We start from the raw sequence: 15934 nt of genomic DNA on the forward strand, positions 1-15934 counted from the left end.
AAGGAATATGGACAGAAGCAACATATTTATTGAGTTTGACCAACTCTCAGACCCACAGTTAATTCTTAGAGAAGTAAAGGAGTCACAAGCCAGTAAATGTAATATGGACCTCGAAATTTCTAGAACTTTTAGATGGGTTGCGGGGATAGGCAGGAATAGCAGAAACAGAGGCACGGAGGACCATATGTGTGGGTGACAGCAGAAGGATAGGAATTAGAAGGGCAAGCTGATTGGGAGAAAGGGGAAAGACAATGTTCACTTAGCTGATGCTCAGAAATTTTGGTCGGTGATGCCACTTTTAGGTGGGTCCATGAGGAGGACTTTGAACGCCTGATTTCAATGATAGGATTTAAGCCAATTGGCTACAGCATACTCTCCGATCCTCCTGGAGTCAGGCCTTTTCTGTCCTGATAACAGAGAAATGCCCTGACAAGTTTTGCAGACTGAATGAACTTTTGTATCTTTTTCTTTTATATGACTTTGTTTGGACAGAAGTCTTGGTCTTCTTCCAAACTGGACTCTCCACAAAAAAAAATAAAAATAAATAAAATCATCTGTTTTGGTTATTTATTACAGTATATCCTTTAAAATATCAACTATTTCACCCAAAATGACCTAGGGCCTTGTTTTCCAATAAATTATACTTTCACATTCTTTTCTCATAATTTTTAATTATAATGTTACTTAGATGCCTAACAATTTTTCTAAGCAGGTTTTTTAAAATTGTTTTTGTGTTATCAGATAATATAAAAAGCAAAACGTGGAGCAGTGTGGCAATACTAAGGATATATCTGTTTCATAAGAACAAATATCTTTGTACCCTCACCTCAGAACTTTAAAATTTTTGATTTTTGGCTGTAGAACCAGTGAAGGCCATTTTCAAGAGAGTTTGAGGAATTTTCTCATGTGTTGAACATTTCTTTTTTTCAATTACTTTTGATTGTTGCTTGCTTCAGGCTCTGCACCTGTTACTCCTGGGACATATTTAGGTAATGATCCTTTATGTCCTTTGGCAAGTACTTTTTCTTATTCATTGTCAGAGTGTGGTGCTATATAGATGATGATGTCATAATTTGTTATCATCTTATTGCAGTTTTCAGCTTACAGTATAAAAGGCTTCCTAACAGAAATGTGTATGAACTTAAAGACCACTATCTGCCCCGCATCCCAGTTTCAGACGGCATCATGTCAATCTGAGTCTCTGTTTAAACAATACTGGTGGTTAGAGCGAAGGTCTGAATATGATTCTCCATATATCCCCTCCTTAGACCACCAACACAGTATCGATTATGATACCATGAATTTTCTTTAGGCATCTTGCTTTCTGTATTTGAAGTTCTCCCTAACTTTTTTTTCATTTCACAGATGTTTCAACAAATTTTTGTATGCTTAATCTAGTAAGTTACCAAGTGTAAAAATTTGCCCAAGCCTAGTCATTTTAAATCATACTTAGAAGTGAATAGTCTAGGGTAGTTTGAACTTCTTCCACATCATCATGTTTTAGGAGCAATTTGTAACCAGTTCTGGATGAGGGACAACTTTCAAAGAAATGATAGTTCCTCATCTTCATTTCTTACACGTAATTGTAATTTTTAATCTTTGGCAAACTCTCAATTTTGAAAGGAAACCTATTAATAGACTAAAGGAGAAAATATCAAACCAAAGTAACAGTTTTCTCCACTCAAACTGACCAATTTTAGAAAGCTTAGCTATATCTTCTTATTCAGAGTTTATGAAGCCATCAACACTATATTAATCCTAAATTTTCTTCCCTCAGCTACAACAACAAAGAGACCTCGTCGTCCACGCCCCAAACCTAAAACCACACCCCATCCAGAAGTACCTCAGACCAAACTGGGTAAATATGTGGTTTCCAGTTTAAGGAATTCAAGCAATCTACTCCAGTTGGGACCCCAAATTCTGAGGATACCTAGTCTGATATAGTATCACAAACAGAGGTTCTTCCTTACCTTTCTATATCAAACGGCATTCTTTTCACTAAGGACTTAGTCTCTCAGCAAGTGTAGTATCCGCTTCGTTTTGGCTATCTATAGTATGTGTGGTAAACAGACCCTAGGGGGACCCCTACTCCGCACCCCTTCTTCCTCCCACTCCCACAGTTCCTGCCTCTTGGTATTAAACATAGTGTAAGCCATCTTTTCCTGCTCTTTCCCCCTTAGAAGACTTAGAAGCATTATTTTTACTGGTAAAATGGATTTCCTGACATTTCTTGCATTCACAAAAATCTCTTTGGTTTCTCTCATTGATTTTGGGCAGTTCCTACCACCGTCTTTGAACCAGTTATACTTAGAACCGAGGCTCCCGTGACCACACTAGGTAATGACTCATTATGTCCATCAGCATCTGCTTTTCCTGCTCATTTGAAACCCATTTCATCACCTTCATAACCACAGCTGCTTCTTCACAGGACTCACATGTCGTCTTCTATTGTCATTCAGTTACTTCTTAGTATATTGATGACTATTAAAACCACTCATTCGTTTTAAAAAGTTTTCAAACTTTTAAAAAATAGTACGAACTTAGTCTAGTATATATGTCTGCAATGTAATGCATTTGAATTTATGGCATCTCACCTCCATGTAACCTGTTAATCACATTTTTTGTGTCTGAGTTTCAAACATGGGGGTTGGGGTGAGGGTATCTATCCTTGATTTAAGCCGAGTATTGTCACAGCTGTTACAGTGTGACATAATTCTTGTGCAGATCTAAATTCCTATATTTTAATTTTGTGCATGATTTTGTTTTTGTTTTGCCATTTTAGATAATGATGTGGTCTTCTTTCAGTAAAGAGTGACATAGGAAATGCACTCAACTCTAATAAATGTAAAGGCCATCATTAGTTTAAATTTACTCTACACCTTCTCCACCACCATAATTCAGTAAAGTTTTGGAACTTTTTTCATTTAGAGATCCCTTTGAGACTATCTTTGATGTATAAACTCATGCTTCTGTGTGACTTTTGTCTTTCAGAGTAGTGTAAATGACATAAAGAGGCAGTTATTGAAATGGAGACAAATTGTGTACTCCTATCCCCAGCTTCTAGCACTGAGAACACTCTGTTAACCTGAGGTTTTCTTCCTTCAGCTCCCAAAGTGCCTCAACAAACTCGTCATCCACAGCCCAAACCTGAAACCACAGGGAGTCCTGAAGCACTTCAGACCGACCTGGGTAAATGGGTAGCTCCTGGTTAAGCCCATCCAGTGGGGTCCAGAGAAAGCGAAGGAGCAAGTCAGGGTTAGCAGCTGCTTCTACTCCAGAGTGGCCAGTGAGAACATGGTCGGAGGGCTTTGGGTGGTAGCTGAATTTGTTACGCTTGTGAAGTAGAATCTTCTCTCTAAGCGTTTGATTTCTCATTCAATTCTATCCATCCTTTAACTATTGAACATATGTGGGAGGATGAAATACTTACAGAACGAATGTATGGGTAAATAGGAAAGGTTTGTTGTTATGTGGCAGGCACTATTGTTAGTACCTCATTTTTTTCCCATTTTTTTCCATTTTAAAAAAATTTGAATTCAATTAATGAACATGTATTATTGGTTTCAGACGTAGAGATTATGTCTTGTTAACTACAAAGTTAAGTCATAATGGAGGTCTAGGGCAGGAGTTGGCAAACATTTTCTATAAAGGTCTAGATAGTCAATATTTGGGACTTTGTGAGCATATTTTGCATAGTTTTCTTTTTTTCTTTTATAACCACTTAAAAAATGGGGAAAAAATCATTCTTGGCTCTCATGGGCTGTATGAAAATAAGCCATAGGTGAGATTTGGCCTGTGGGCTATAATTTGTCAACCCTTGTTTTAAAGAAACTATAACCAGGGTTGGCCAGTAGTTAGGAAGGGTTGAGTGTTGAAATCACTGTAGATTTGGATGACTGGGGAGAAGGAGGATGGAGAAGTACAGAAAAGAAGGACATGTGTGGAGGGCCAGTGAAGGGAGGCAGAGGCTTTTCTGAGTAGTTGAGTCTGTCAGGCTTCTAAGTGTTGATCAGAACATTTCATTGAGGCTGCTACAGCTAAATGGGCCCAAAGGACCAGTTGAAAAGGTGTTTTGAATGTTGGACTTAGGAGTTTGAATTTCACGTAAGAATCATCGGCATCTGTATATGATCATGCTTTCCCTGTTTACCCTGCTATAGCTCAGACTGGGTGCCTGTCCCTTATCCTGCTCTCTTAAGGGCCCCATCCTAATCCTAAAAGCCTAATCCTGTTACGCAAAGTTTGTTGTCTCTTTCCAAAGAAGAGTTTTCAGCAAGATTGGAATGGTCTATTTTGGTACATTACTTCCGTTAGGATCATGAAAGAGTGAGACACTTCAGGGGCACTTCACAGGGACAACTGTCTACTACAAAGATAACCCCTACTAAGTGATAAATTGGTACCCAAGTGCAGAGAGACTCCATATCCCTCAGCTCAGAAAGTTAATAGTTTTTCCTTTGTACTCTAGATGCATTACTACTTAGGTACAATTATTTCTGCAGTTCCGAGACTGTATAAAAGTTTTAACATTTCATTTTTTTATTTTTATTTTTTATTTTTGGTCAGTTCCTGCTGTAGTCCTTGAACCGGTCACTCCTATGAAAGAGGCTCCAGGGACTGCATTTGGTAATGCCACTTTCTGACCTCCAGCAAGAGCTTTTTCTGCTCATTGTCGAACAGAGTCCACTCGTTGCCATTCACTTTCCTTCTTTATATTTTGAGTTGAACACGCATAAAACAAATTAGTGCTTGTTCTTAGGAGATTCATGCCTGAATCTAGTTTGGGATAGCTTCCTGCCCAGGAACTTACTTAAAAATTTTTTCATGCCGCCTTCTATTTTCAGATTAATCTGAATTACCTGTTAAGGCAAATTTCATTTATTCATGTGAGCACCTGATCCTGCTCTATGCTAACCAAGCTGTGACAGGGAAGTTTCTTAATATATCCGTTGTACATAGACCTTTTTTATCTGCCTGTGTTTTTGTTAACTTTTGAGTAATATGTTCTTAGTAAATTGTCTGACAGATAATGTGGCCAAGGATAATAAGTTTAAATAGTAAGCCCCATCCTTAGGGTGAATCTGACCACCCCTTACTCTCCACCATAGTTTAGAAATGATTCTTAACCTTTATAATGCAGTCCGGGGACTCTAGGAGAATATAATAAAGGGGTGCCTGCCTGGCTCAGTCAGTGGTGTGTGTGACTCTTGATCTTGGGGTCACAGGTTTGAGCCCCACATTAGGTGTAGAGAATACTTTAAAAAATAAAATCTTAAAAAAATATGATAAAAAATACCCATCTTGACTCTCTGAATTAATAACTTCGTTTTTATGTCAATTTTGCCCCCAATGTATCAATAACAGAAGAAGATACAGTAGCATAGTAGGGGCAAATTTTTCACACTAGAAACCTATATTTTATGAAACTCAAAAAAATATGTCAAGCTGTAGAAAACAAAGAATTTTTTTAAAGCTCATAATTTGCAGAACCATAAACTTTAAAGTAACTAAATGTTACCTTTTTCCACTTCCAAAAACATCCCAATGGACACTTCATTCACAAACCAAACTTGAGACCATTCCAAGCCCAGATGAACCTGGGACTATACCAGATGAAAGCTCAGTCCTTGGTTTCAGGAGACTGAGAGCCTATTACGGATTGAAAGTGTAAACCCACATACCCTCTAGTGAGGGAATCGTGAAGAGTCCTTCCCCCTTCAGGGTTGGCAAGAAGTACATGTTTGGAAGGTACATAATTTTTCCTCTAGTTCAGGGTAGGAGGACACACATTTTACCTTATCTTCAGGCTAGTTGAACACAGAACCGTTTTCTGCATAAAAAGCCCACAGAAGGAAAATAAGGCAGGGTGTTTTTGCAAATTGAAGATTTTGGGGGGTATTTCAACATCAACTGTTAGACTCATCATATAAAGTCTTAAAGAACTGAAGCATCATTTTGGACTTCAGTATATCAGGGAAGGAGTTTAAGTCTTGACATCACATCAGAATTTGTATAAGTGGACAGGTGAGAACAAAGATGACAAAAAATAGGATATGTATAGAGGGAACCAGAGGAACAAAGGTTCTGCTTCTTTGAAGTGTCAGTCAAAACCTCTTATTGGTGATTCTTCATTTGGATAATGCCACAAGAAATTGAAGGCGGGCTTGAGTATTCCACTCAGGAGTCCAATGTTGTTCTCACAAGCATCATAAATCCTTTCTTTACTGGATGCCACAGAGTGGGTGCCCCTTACCCAGTCCTCTTGAGTACCTTTCTTTGGACACAAGTCACAAGATCTTTCCAAAGCTGAGTTCTCAGCAAGGTCATCATAGCCATTTTTGGTTACTTATGTAATGGTCGCAACCATAATCTGATAAACATAGTAGATGTTTTCTTTATTCAGCACCCACTAAAGCGCAAGTTAGTCATTTATATGCTTTTCAAGATGGTTAGGAAAGTATTTAAGTAAAAGCCTAAAAATGTTCTAGAGTCTACCACATTAGATGCAAATAATCAAGCACTAACCAGTAGAACTGTTTCCCTCTTGTGGTGCTGAATAGAGACCACAAGTAATGACTATCTCATGAGATGATGTCCTGAACTATAGTTTAGCCACATCTGGACAAAACAATTGGTTTCCCTTAGTATTAGCTTGCTAAGGCTGCCATAACGACATGGACTGGGTGGCTTAAACAATAGAAATTGATTTCGCACAGCTCTGGAGGCTGGAAATTAAAGATGATGGTATCAGCAGTTTTAATGTCTCCTGTGGCCTTTCTCCTTGGCTTGTAGATGGCCTCATTGGCTCTGTCCTCACATGGCCTTTCCTCTGTGTGTGAGCATCCCTTGTGTGTGTCTCTATTCTTATAAGGTCATCAGTCATACTGGATTAGGGACCTACTCTTGCAACCCCATTTAACTTAATTCCCTCTTCAAAACCCCTATCTCCAAATACAGTCACATTTGGGAGTTAAGGCTTCAACATAGGAATTTGGGGGAGACACGGTTCACTCCGCAGTCCACTTCATCTAGAATAAAGTAATAATTCTAGATGAAATGTTACACTGGCAAAATATATTTTGAAGTGAATTTCATAGCTCCTTATACATTTTTTAAAAACCTCTTTTGCTTATTTTATTACTTCAGTTCCTGTTACAGACCTTGAACCTGTTACTCTTAGAACTGAGACATCTGGGACAACATTAGGTAATGGTTCTGTGCAATTCGCCAAATGGTTTTGCTGCTCATTGTCCATTCCACTCAGTCTCCATCGCCTGGCTTTTCCTCTTTCATGAGACAGACATCATCCTCTGTTGCCATTCAGTCACTTCATCCGAAGAATCTTGAAGCCTCTTAAAAACAAGTTTCCTGTTGTTTTTATGAGAGCAGACATTAGCTTAATTCAAAACATTGCTGCCATTTGGTACGTTTGACATTGTCATGTTATCTCGTGCTTCCTTGAACAGCATTCTGTGTTAAAGCCAAGTTTAAAAACAAATTGGGATCTGTTTCTTATCTAGGCTGATCAGCTTATTCTTATGCTCATTTGCATGTCTAGGTTGCTAAGTTTTTAAAAAAAACTATTTGCATGGTATGCTTCTTTGTTGGTGTTTTAAGCAATGACATGTTTTATTACTAACTTGACAAATAAGAAATTACCTAAATCCAAAATTTTAAATTATAAGCCTTTTCCTCAGTGTGACCCTAACTACCACTCCCTTGCACCAGCGTTGAGCCCTCCTTCTCATTTTTTCCCCAATGAGGAAATTCTGCAAGTGTTTAATTTTAAGTGCTAATCTTCATGCCTTGAATGAACAACTCACTGTATACATGAGTTTGCCCCCAAAGTACCATCAATGAAAAAAGAAGACACATTGGCATAAAAGGATTTAAAATATTAAATTACAAGAAATTTCCTGTAACTTTTGAAAATCTAACAACTCTTGGAAAAACCTCTCTTCAGAATCCAGAGCCTTAGGACCTAGAGTAACACAAAGCTTTTCTTTCTTCAGCTACTACACCACAAAGACCCCGTCGTCCACGTCCCAGACCTAAAACCACACCAAGCCCTCAAGTACCTCAGACCAAATCCGGTAAATGTGTGATTCCTTGGTTTAAGGGTGAGCCCAAGTAGTCTATCCTAGTGGAAACCCAAAACAGTGCCAAGCTGTTAGTGGCTCTAGGTGTGAGGTCATGAGGCATGGTCAGGAATGTCTACTTTGCCCAGGTGCTGGAGAATGTGACCGGCTGTGATATATTTGGTGCCAGAATATCTTAATCTATGTCGTCTTTGATATGCACTTAGTATATTTCTTGCTATCAACTTCCATTCAAATTTTAATGATAAAGGTTCTTTAGCAGAGCCAATATATTCAGTTCAAGTAAACAAAAAATTCAATTCCTTGAATATTTCTGGTCCAATATGGGCAATTGTGGGGTGATATGCCAGCTGTGGGAGACTTTCTAAAAGAGTAGAGTTGGGTATATGTTTGCATGATACGTTAAATATTGACCTTGCAAAGGAAAAGATCAAGGTCGCCTAGACTTGGACCTTGGGCCTACTACAGGATTTCAATGAATGGAGGGAAAAGTGAACCAAGGCAGAACGGCTAGACATGTAAGGTGGTAGGGAGTTAGCCACAATGGCAGTCCAGTGTGCCTAAAACAGACTGTCCTACTTCCCGATGGCCAAAACAAGGTTATTGCTGATGCTGCATTTGGAATAACCCAGACGGCCAACTGAAAGAGAATTTTGAGGACCTAATTCAGGAGCTTAGATTTGACACAGAGACATCAACTGTCTTTAATTTCTCTATCTGGGCTTCAGCCAGACAGATGATCTACTGAGTATTACAGACCGAGTGACCATCTTTATTCAGCTCTTTTATGTGCCATGGTTTGGATAGAGTTCTCAGACTCTTTCCATAGAAGAATTCTCAGCATGAGCAACGTAGTCCACTTCAATGATTAACTTTTATATCTGTTTCAAACTTATTAACTGTTTATTATATCCATGTTTACTTAAACATAGTAAGTGCACATTTTCAGCTTCTGTAGAAATACAGATTGATCAGATTTTTTAAAAGACAATTTCTAAGTGTATGTTAGGTAAATGAATAAGAATATTTTCTAGTGCAGAGTTTTCCATTTCAGAATCCATTGGCTAAAACCTAGGAGAATTTCATGTTGACTCTTTTAAGACGATAGTTCAAAGGCTAAGCCTAAGACCATGACTATACTTTGGCCAAATCTTCAAAGATCAATCATCTACTCATTCCTTCAGTTAGGAGGTTGATTTTTTTTCTTTGTTTTTGTAGAAGGATTGATACACAAGTAGATTTGTTTAGATATAAATGTTCTGATTTTTCATGTGTTTTAAAATTTCTTTGGTTTACTGTATTTTGGGGGCAGTTCCTGCTACAGTTCTTGAACCTGTCACTCTTAGACCTGAGACCCCAGGAACAACATTAGGTAATAATATATTATCTTTTCAACAAGGCTTACTCTGCTTTTGTCAAACCCAGAGTTTCACCTTGCTTTATGTGACCATGTGTCATTCTTTTTGGACATTCATTTACATTCTTAAAATTATGAAAACTCTTAAAACTGTCTGCCATTTTTAAGAGAACCAGTCATATATGAACGTACTTCAGGACATTTATTTGCCATGTAACCTATTTGAAAATTTTCACATTATTTTGTGTTTTATTTAAGTAGTATTGCTGGTTAAAAAAACAAACTGGTTTTCAGACACTATGGGTTTCTGCCACTTCTCTAGGCAGATAAAGCCAAATAATAGCTATCTTGGAGCCAAGAGGATCCATTTATCCCACATCTATGTTTCTAACTTTTTTTTTTCTATTTGTGTGATATTGTTTTGTTTTGTTTCTACTTAGGTAATGATGTATTCTTGTTTTAGTAGTTACATAGAAAGTGTGGAAAGATGGAAAAATTGAATTATAAATCTCAGATTTAATATGACCATCCTTCATAATACATTAAAATTTGACAGTGGTTCTTAACCTGTCTGTTGCCTAGTCAACCTGCTGTATGACACTTTGATTGTACTTACTAATCTTTATTTCTTGAATTAAAAAGTGATTTTTTTTTCTTCAAAGAATCTTCTATGGTAAAAGAAATTATATAAGAAGTATACATGACAAAAATCTCAAACCAGAAAGGCACATGTCTAACGAGTTGTAGAAAATCTGGAATCAATATTTTCACCTCTCATTGCTTCCAGAACAGAGGTAATGTAGTTGTGTAGTAACTCTAGAACTTCTTCCTTCAGCCTCCAAAACATCACAAAAGACACGTCGTCCACGTCCCAGACCAAAAACCACACCAAGTCTTGAAGCATCTGAGTCCAAACCAGGTAAACAAGTGTTCCTGGTTTAGAGTTTCAGCAGACTAACTCAGCAGGGTCTCAAAAGTAATTCCAATGTTTGGAAGTAACGAATAGGCTCCATAAAAAGTAAAGGTATAACTTGTGTTAAACAGCAGTTCCCACTGTAGAGGGGGCAAGAGGAGCACAGTAGGGGGAAATCTGTGGGGAAACTGAATGCCTCATGCTTCCTGAGTGAAATCTTCTCTGTCACTGTGCATATTATTAATTTCCATCTATGTCTTGAAAATTAAACTTCTTTAGAAAAATTAGATGTATTCAGTTCAAATTAACAATGGTATCTTCAGTATCCCCGGGTCATATTAGCACTTTTGTGGGTATAAATTTGGTGTGGGAGACATGTTTTCGTCCTCAAACCTGCAAGAAAGCTGAGAACAAAAGCCTTTGTAAATAAGATAGGAGATGGCATTAGCATGTATGCAAAGACAAGATCAAGATTGATTTCTGGATGGTATCAACAGAATGTGCTAGGTACATAAATATGTAGATCTGGAAAAGATGATAAAGTGGGGCCTTGAAACCACCATAGTACAGGATAAGTAGAAAAGTAGGAATAAAATCAGAAAGAGTAGATATGAGTGAGACCAACCAAAGGAGGCAGTCTAACTGTAGTACTAATATAAAAGGTGTCTGGCTAGACAGTGATAGTTAAATCGTTCTGAATCGTGATTGGTCCATGGATTCTCATGGTGGAGATTCTTAGGCATCTGCTGGAGCAGTTCAGATTTGATCAAGTGGACATGAGTAAGCTCTTTGTTGCACATGAAGGCATGTTCCTTCTTTGCACAGAATGAAGGGATAACCTGCTGAGTTCATCATGCTGCAGCCTCACTTTCTTTCCAAAGTTGTTAGTAATATCCACACATCCCACTTTGCCTTATTAGTTGGAATCAGACCATCAAAGGAGGAATAAGGAAAGAGTTACCTCACTGAGGTATGGCCAAATTTTAGGAAATCAGTGGTCTAATTTTTTAGTTGAAAAGTTTTTAGAAGTTGCTACATAGTTCTAGAAAGTATATGAGTAAGATTCATTTTGAAGTAAATGTTTTAAGGGTTTTTAAAATTTTAAGCAATCATTTTGTTTCTTTTTAATACTTTTGGTCAGTTCCTACTGCAGACCTTGAACCTGTTGTGTTCAGAACTGAGACATGGGTAACAACACAAGGTAATAACACATGCTCCTCAGTACCTTCCCTTCTGATTGTCAGACTCATTCCATCAACATCGTAACTCCAGGTTCTTTTACTTCATAAGGGCTACATCATCCTCTGTTGTCACTCCATGAAATTCTTCATCCTAAAAGTTTTGAGGACTCTGACTCTTAAGACAAGTTATTCCTTGTTTTTAAGAGAGCCAAGCATAAACCTAACTCAGGTCATCTGTGGTACAAATAACCATCCGAAATTGTTCTCTCACCTCATGTGCTTTTTAACCATGTTTTGTTAAGCTGGGTTTAAAAAGCAGTTCTTTTGATGCTAATGACTGTTATGGTATCAGGAAGTTTCTTTTTGCATCTGAAGTTCTACTTTTTTTTTTTTTTGACTCTCTAATATCTGTCCTTTGATAAACATTTGGTTAATTATATGACCTTATCTTAGTAAACTGTCACAGAGTTTGTATCTGACTATGGCTGCTCCATAATATTTCCTCAGTCCCCTTTTGTTCAATAGAAGAGAAATATGAACACTATTTCACTTCTTGAATTAATAACTTAATTCTGTATGGCTCATTCTCAATGAGCTTGCATTTATAAAAGAATATATACTATTAAGGGCAAAAGTTTCAAATTAAAAGTTTGATAAGGCAAATTTACTAATGTAAGTTTAGAAAACCTGGAGTCATTTGTCATGCTATCTTTAACTTCTAAACTATGCAACTCTGTAGTAACCAAAGGTTTTCTTTCTTCAGCTCCTAAAACATCAAAACGGACCCGTCGTCCACATCCCAAACATAAAACTACACCGACTTCTGAAGCACCTCAAACAAAACTGGGTAATTGTGGGTTTCTGGTTAAAGGAGTGAGTCTTAGCAGCTATTGGGAGTCTGGGTTTGATGCCAATGGTAGAGGTGATAGCCCATGTGAGCCCAGTATTGGTGAAGGCACAAGATGATCTACGCTGATCCGACCATTGACTTAGTGAAGGAAAACATTGTTTGGGGAGACATCTGTGGCAACTGGATTCCTTGTGCTTTGTGCATAAAGATCTTCTATTTTAATATGTATTTATTTACTCTTATTTCATTCCATACTTCTCTAGAAGACAAAATGTCTTAAATAGAATCAATCATTTTTATTTCAAGAAATATTAAGTCCCTTTCATTTCCCCCCAAGAGCTACATCAACAGCTGTGAGGATATCACAGATGTAGGTGGCTTTTTTTTACTTCTCAGTCTGTAGTATAGTCAAAGGTTTTGACTTTGACCATGGCAATGTGTCTGTGCCAATCAAGATTTTTTTTTTTTGCATCAATGAGCTTAGGGAGAAAGAAATTTGTGAAGGACAGGAATGAGGGGTTAGGAAGAAGGTGGGAAATCTTAGAATTGAGCAGAGGCAAAAAGAAAACAGGTATTGAGGCCTACCAGGGAGCACAGGCCTCCTGGAACAAGGGAAGTACTGCTTCTAAGTGGTAATGATAGTGCTGAGTTTGGAAGGGTCCATAAGAACAGTTGAAGAAAGTTCTTGAAGTTCTCAGAAGTTTGGATCTGAACCTAGAAGCAGTAGTGGTCTTTCCTGCAACCTCTTCCACATATATAGGGTACCACATTTTTGTGTGTAGAGCAGATAGCTGCTCTCCTGGGCACCACACACAGAGTGGTTGTCGCTTATCCTAATTAGTTCAATGCCTTTGTATCATGTGAGGTCTCGGCCTATTTCTACTTACAAGTTTTCAGCAAGATGAACATGGTTCACTTCGCTTTGTTCTTTTCTGTGCCTCCTTTCAAACGAGAATATTGTGTTGACTTTGAGATGCTTACCAGATTGTGTAGGCTATCACTGACTATTTCCTAAAAGAATGTTTACCTGGTTATAGGGTGACCAAATCTTTAAGTATTTAATTTCAGAAAAAAATTTAATTGCTATACATGTATTGAAGCAATGTTATACTGGTTAGATTTAATTTGCTGACCACAAGTATTTATTTCATTGCTTTTCATTAGTTCCTACTACAGATCTTGAACCTGGCCCTCTTAGAACTAAAGCTCCAGAAATCGTGGGTAATGACAATGTGTGTCCTTCAAATAGTGCTTTTCCTGCTCATTGTCATACCATTGTAGCCACAGTTGCTACCGCATCTTAAAACCATTTTAACAACTTCTCTTGTCTTCCATTGCAGTCTTCATCTTGAAATTATGCTAAGCTCTACCTCAAGTCATCTGTTAAACTTAAGAAAACCGTGACTATGCTAATTTCAGGACATCAAATTGCCATGTAACTTGTTCATTGTTGTCTCACGTGATCGTGTGTATGTGCCGAAACAGCATTGACTACTTGAAGCTTTGTCTCAAACATAAATTTCCATCTAACCCTTATTTGCAATGCTTATCCTTCATCGATTGCAGAAATACCATGTTCTTTCATCATATTACTTTTTATCGTATTAGGATCTGTGTGACTATATTGATGGATCTATTGTTTAAAAAAAACGGTGTTTTAGTTAATGGTCAAAATTTTAAATCTGCCTAAGTCTTGAAAGTTTAAATGATAGGCTTTCATGATAGAGTAGGATGATTCTTTCTTCTTTGCTAAGAGGGTTTAAGTGTTTCTTAACTTTTCTTGAGTCAAGGACTACTTTGAAACATTGATGAGCACACTGCTTTATGTATTGATCCTCATGCTTTCAAATAACTAAGCTCATTATACCCATGATTATTTAAATAATAGGCAATTGTCTCAACTCGCGCAGAAGTGCGAGTAGATTGATAAATGCTTTTTCCAGTAGAGTTAGAAAAGTATAAATATATACAAATGTGTACAGAAGTTTGTCGAGCAGAATTTTGCATGTTACAATAATCAGATAAACATCCAGTAGAACTTCTTGTTGATCAGTGATATTTCACAAAGTACAACGCTGTGTCTGTCTTAGGAGATGAACGGGTATTTGCCACAGTGTGGTCAAGTCTTCAGAGTAAATCTTTCTTTTCTGTCAGTCCTAAAGTTTAAAAATTGACTTTTGCAGTTAGTCTTCAAGTGAATTTTTAATATCTCTTTGGTTTATTTTATTGTTTTGACCAGTTCTTCCTACAGTCCTTGAACCCGTCACTCTTAGAACGGAAGCTCCAGAAACAACATTAGGTAATGATATTCTGCGTTCCTCAACAATTTTTTCCTGCACATCATCAACCCATTCTATCGTGGTAATCACTCTGTCACCAGCTTTATAAAACTTGTCATCTTCTGCTGTCCTTCAACTGTAATTTTTTCCCTCTTAAGGGCATTGAAAACTCTTAAAAGAAGTTATCTATTGTTTTTAAAAGCTATGCATGAACCTGGGAATATCTGTCAACCATGTAATCTTGAACTTGTATCATGTACTTTTGTCTAAACAGGGCTCAAATTTAAAGCTGAGTTTCAAAGTCAGTAATGTCTGTCTTCTCTTGACCAACCAAATCATAACAATTCTGATGATATCATCGATTCTTTGGAAAAGTTCTATTTCTTGGTGTGAACCTACAACCTACCTAGAGCATGGCTAGAGTCCTTACTTGTTTTGTTTTTTTATAATTTTTATTTTGTTATATTAGTCACTATACAGTACAACCCCAATTTTTGATGCAATGTTCCATGATTCATTATTTGCATATAACAATCAGTGCACCATGCAATACGTGCCCTCCTTACTACCCATCACCGGCCTATCCCAATCCCCCACCCCCTCCCCTCTGAAGCCCTCAGTTTGTTTCCCAGAGTCCACAGTCTCTCATGGTTCATTCCCCCTTCTGTTTACCCCCCTTCATTCTTCCCTTCCTTCTCCTACCGATCTTCTTGCTATTTCTTATGTTCCATAAATGAGTAAAACCATATGATAATTGTCTTTCTTTGCCTGTTTTTGAAGCTAGAGATTTATGAGATTGCTCACTCCTTGACTTCTTTTGTGTGTGAGTTTTATCTCTCAAGAATCTTCAGTGATTAAAAAAATAGTTAACAAAATAGAAAATATTTCAATCTTGAAATACATATGCCTTGAACTTCAAGGCAATATGATGTATTTTAAAAAATCTAGAGCCTTATTTCCAAAACCGCCTTCACTGGAGTAATCCGAAGTTTCACCCTTTTAGCTCCTAAAACAGCACAACGAACCCGTCGTCCACGTCCCAGACCTAAAACCACATCAAGCCCTGAGGCACCTCAGACTAAAGAGGGTAAATATGTTATTCTATGGTTTGATGGGTGAACCCTAGCAGTCTGTCCCCATGGGTCTCAAGGAAATGCCTCTGATGGGAAGTAAGAGTCTTCATGTTCCCTAAAAGTCAAAGCATGAGGTATGGTTAGCAACTAATTCTTGAGGGAAATTTTTAGTCTGTTTAAAA

General features: G+C 37.5%; 1 protein-coding gene across 50 annotated transcripts in view; it reads left to right on the forward strand.

The window, feature by feature from the left end:
- The window catches only part of ABI3BP (ABI family member 3 binding protein), a 235006-nt gene that overhangs the window by 142129 nt on the left and 76943 nt on the right, over positions 1–15934 (forward strand). For 28 of the 50 annotated variants that reach the window (XM_026492204.4, XM_044381625.3, XM_026492194.4 and 25 more), the window contains 13 exons: positions 1778–1858; positions 2278–2337; positions 3106–3189; positions 4567–4626; positions 7147–7206; positions 8013–8093; positions 9412–9471; positions 10292–10375; positions 11511–11570; positions 12314–12397; positions 13565–13621; positions 14640–14699; positions 15683–15766. In XM_026492204.4, coding sequence (XP_026347989.1) covers positions 1778–1858; positions 2278–2337; positions 3106–3189; positions 4567–4626; positions 7147–7206; positions 8013–8093; positions 9412–9471; positions 10292–10375; positions 11511–11570; positions 12314–12397; positions 13565–13621; positions 14640–14699; positions 15683–15766 — 915 coding nt within the window. The remainder of the gene's footprint in view (positions 1–1777; positions 1859–2277; positions 2338–3105; positions 3190–4566; positions 4627–7146; positions 7207–8012; positions 8094–9411; positions 9472–10291; positions 10376–11510; positions 11571–12313; positions 12398–13564; positions 13622–14639; positions 14700–15682; positions 15767–15934) is intronic. The other 22 variants (XM_026492233.4, XM_048215241.2, XM_057306717.1 and 19 more) reach the window with 5 other exon arrangements.

Source organism: Ursus arctos, unplaced genomic scaffold (genome assembly GCF_023065955.2).
Source record: "Ursus arctos isolate Adak ecotype North America unplaced genomic scaffold, UrsArc2.0 scaffold_4, whole genome shotgun sequence".
In the NCBI taxonomy this organism is placed as follows: Eukaryota; Metazoa; Chordata; class Mammalia; order Carnivora; family Ursidae; genus Ursus; species Ursus arctos.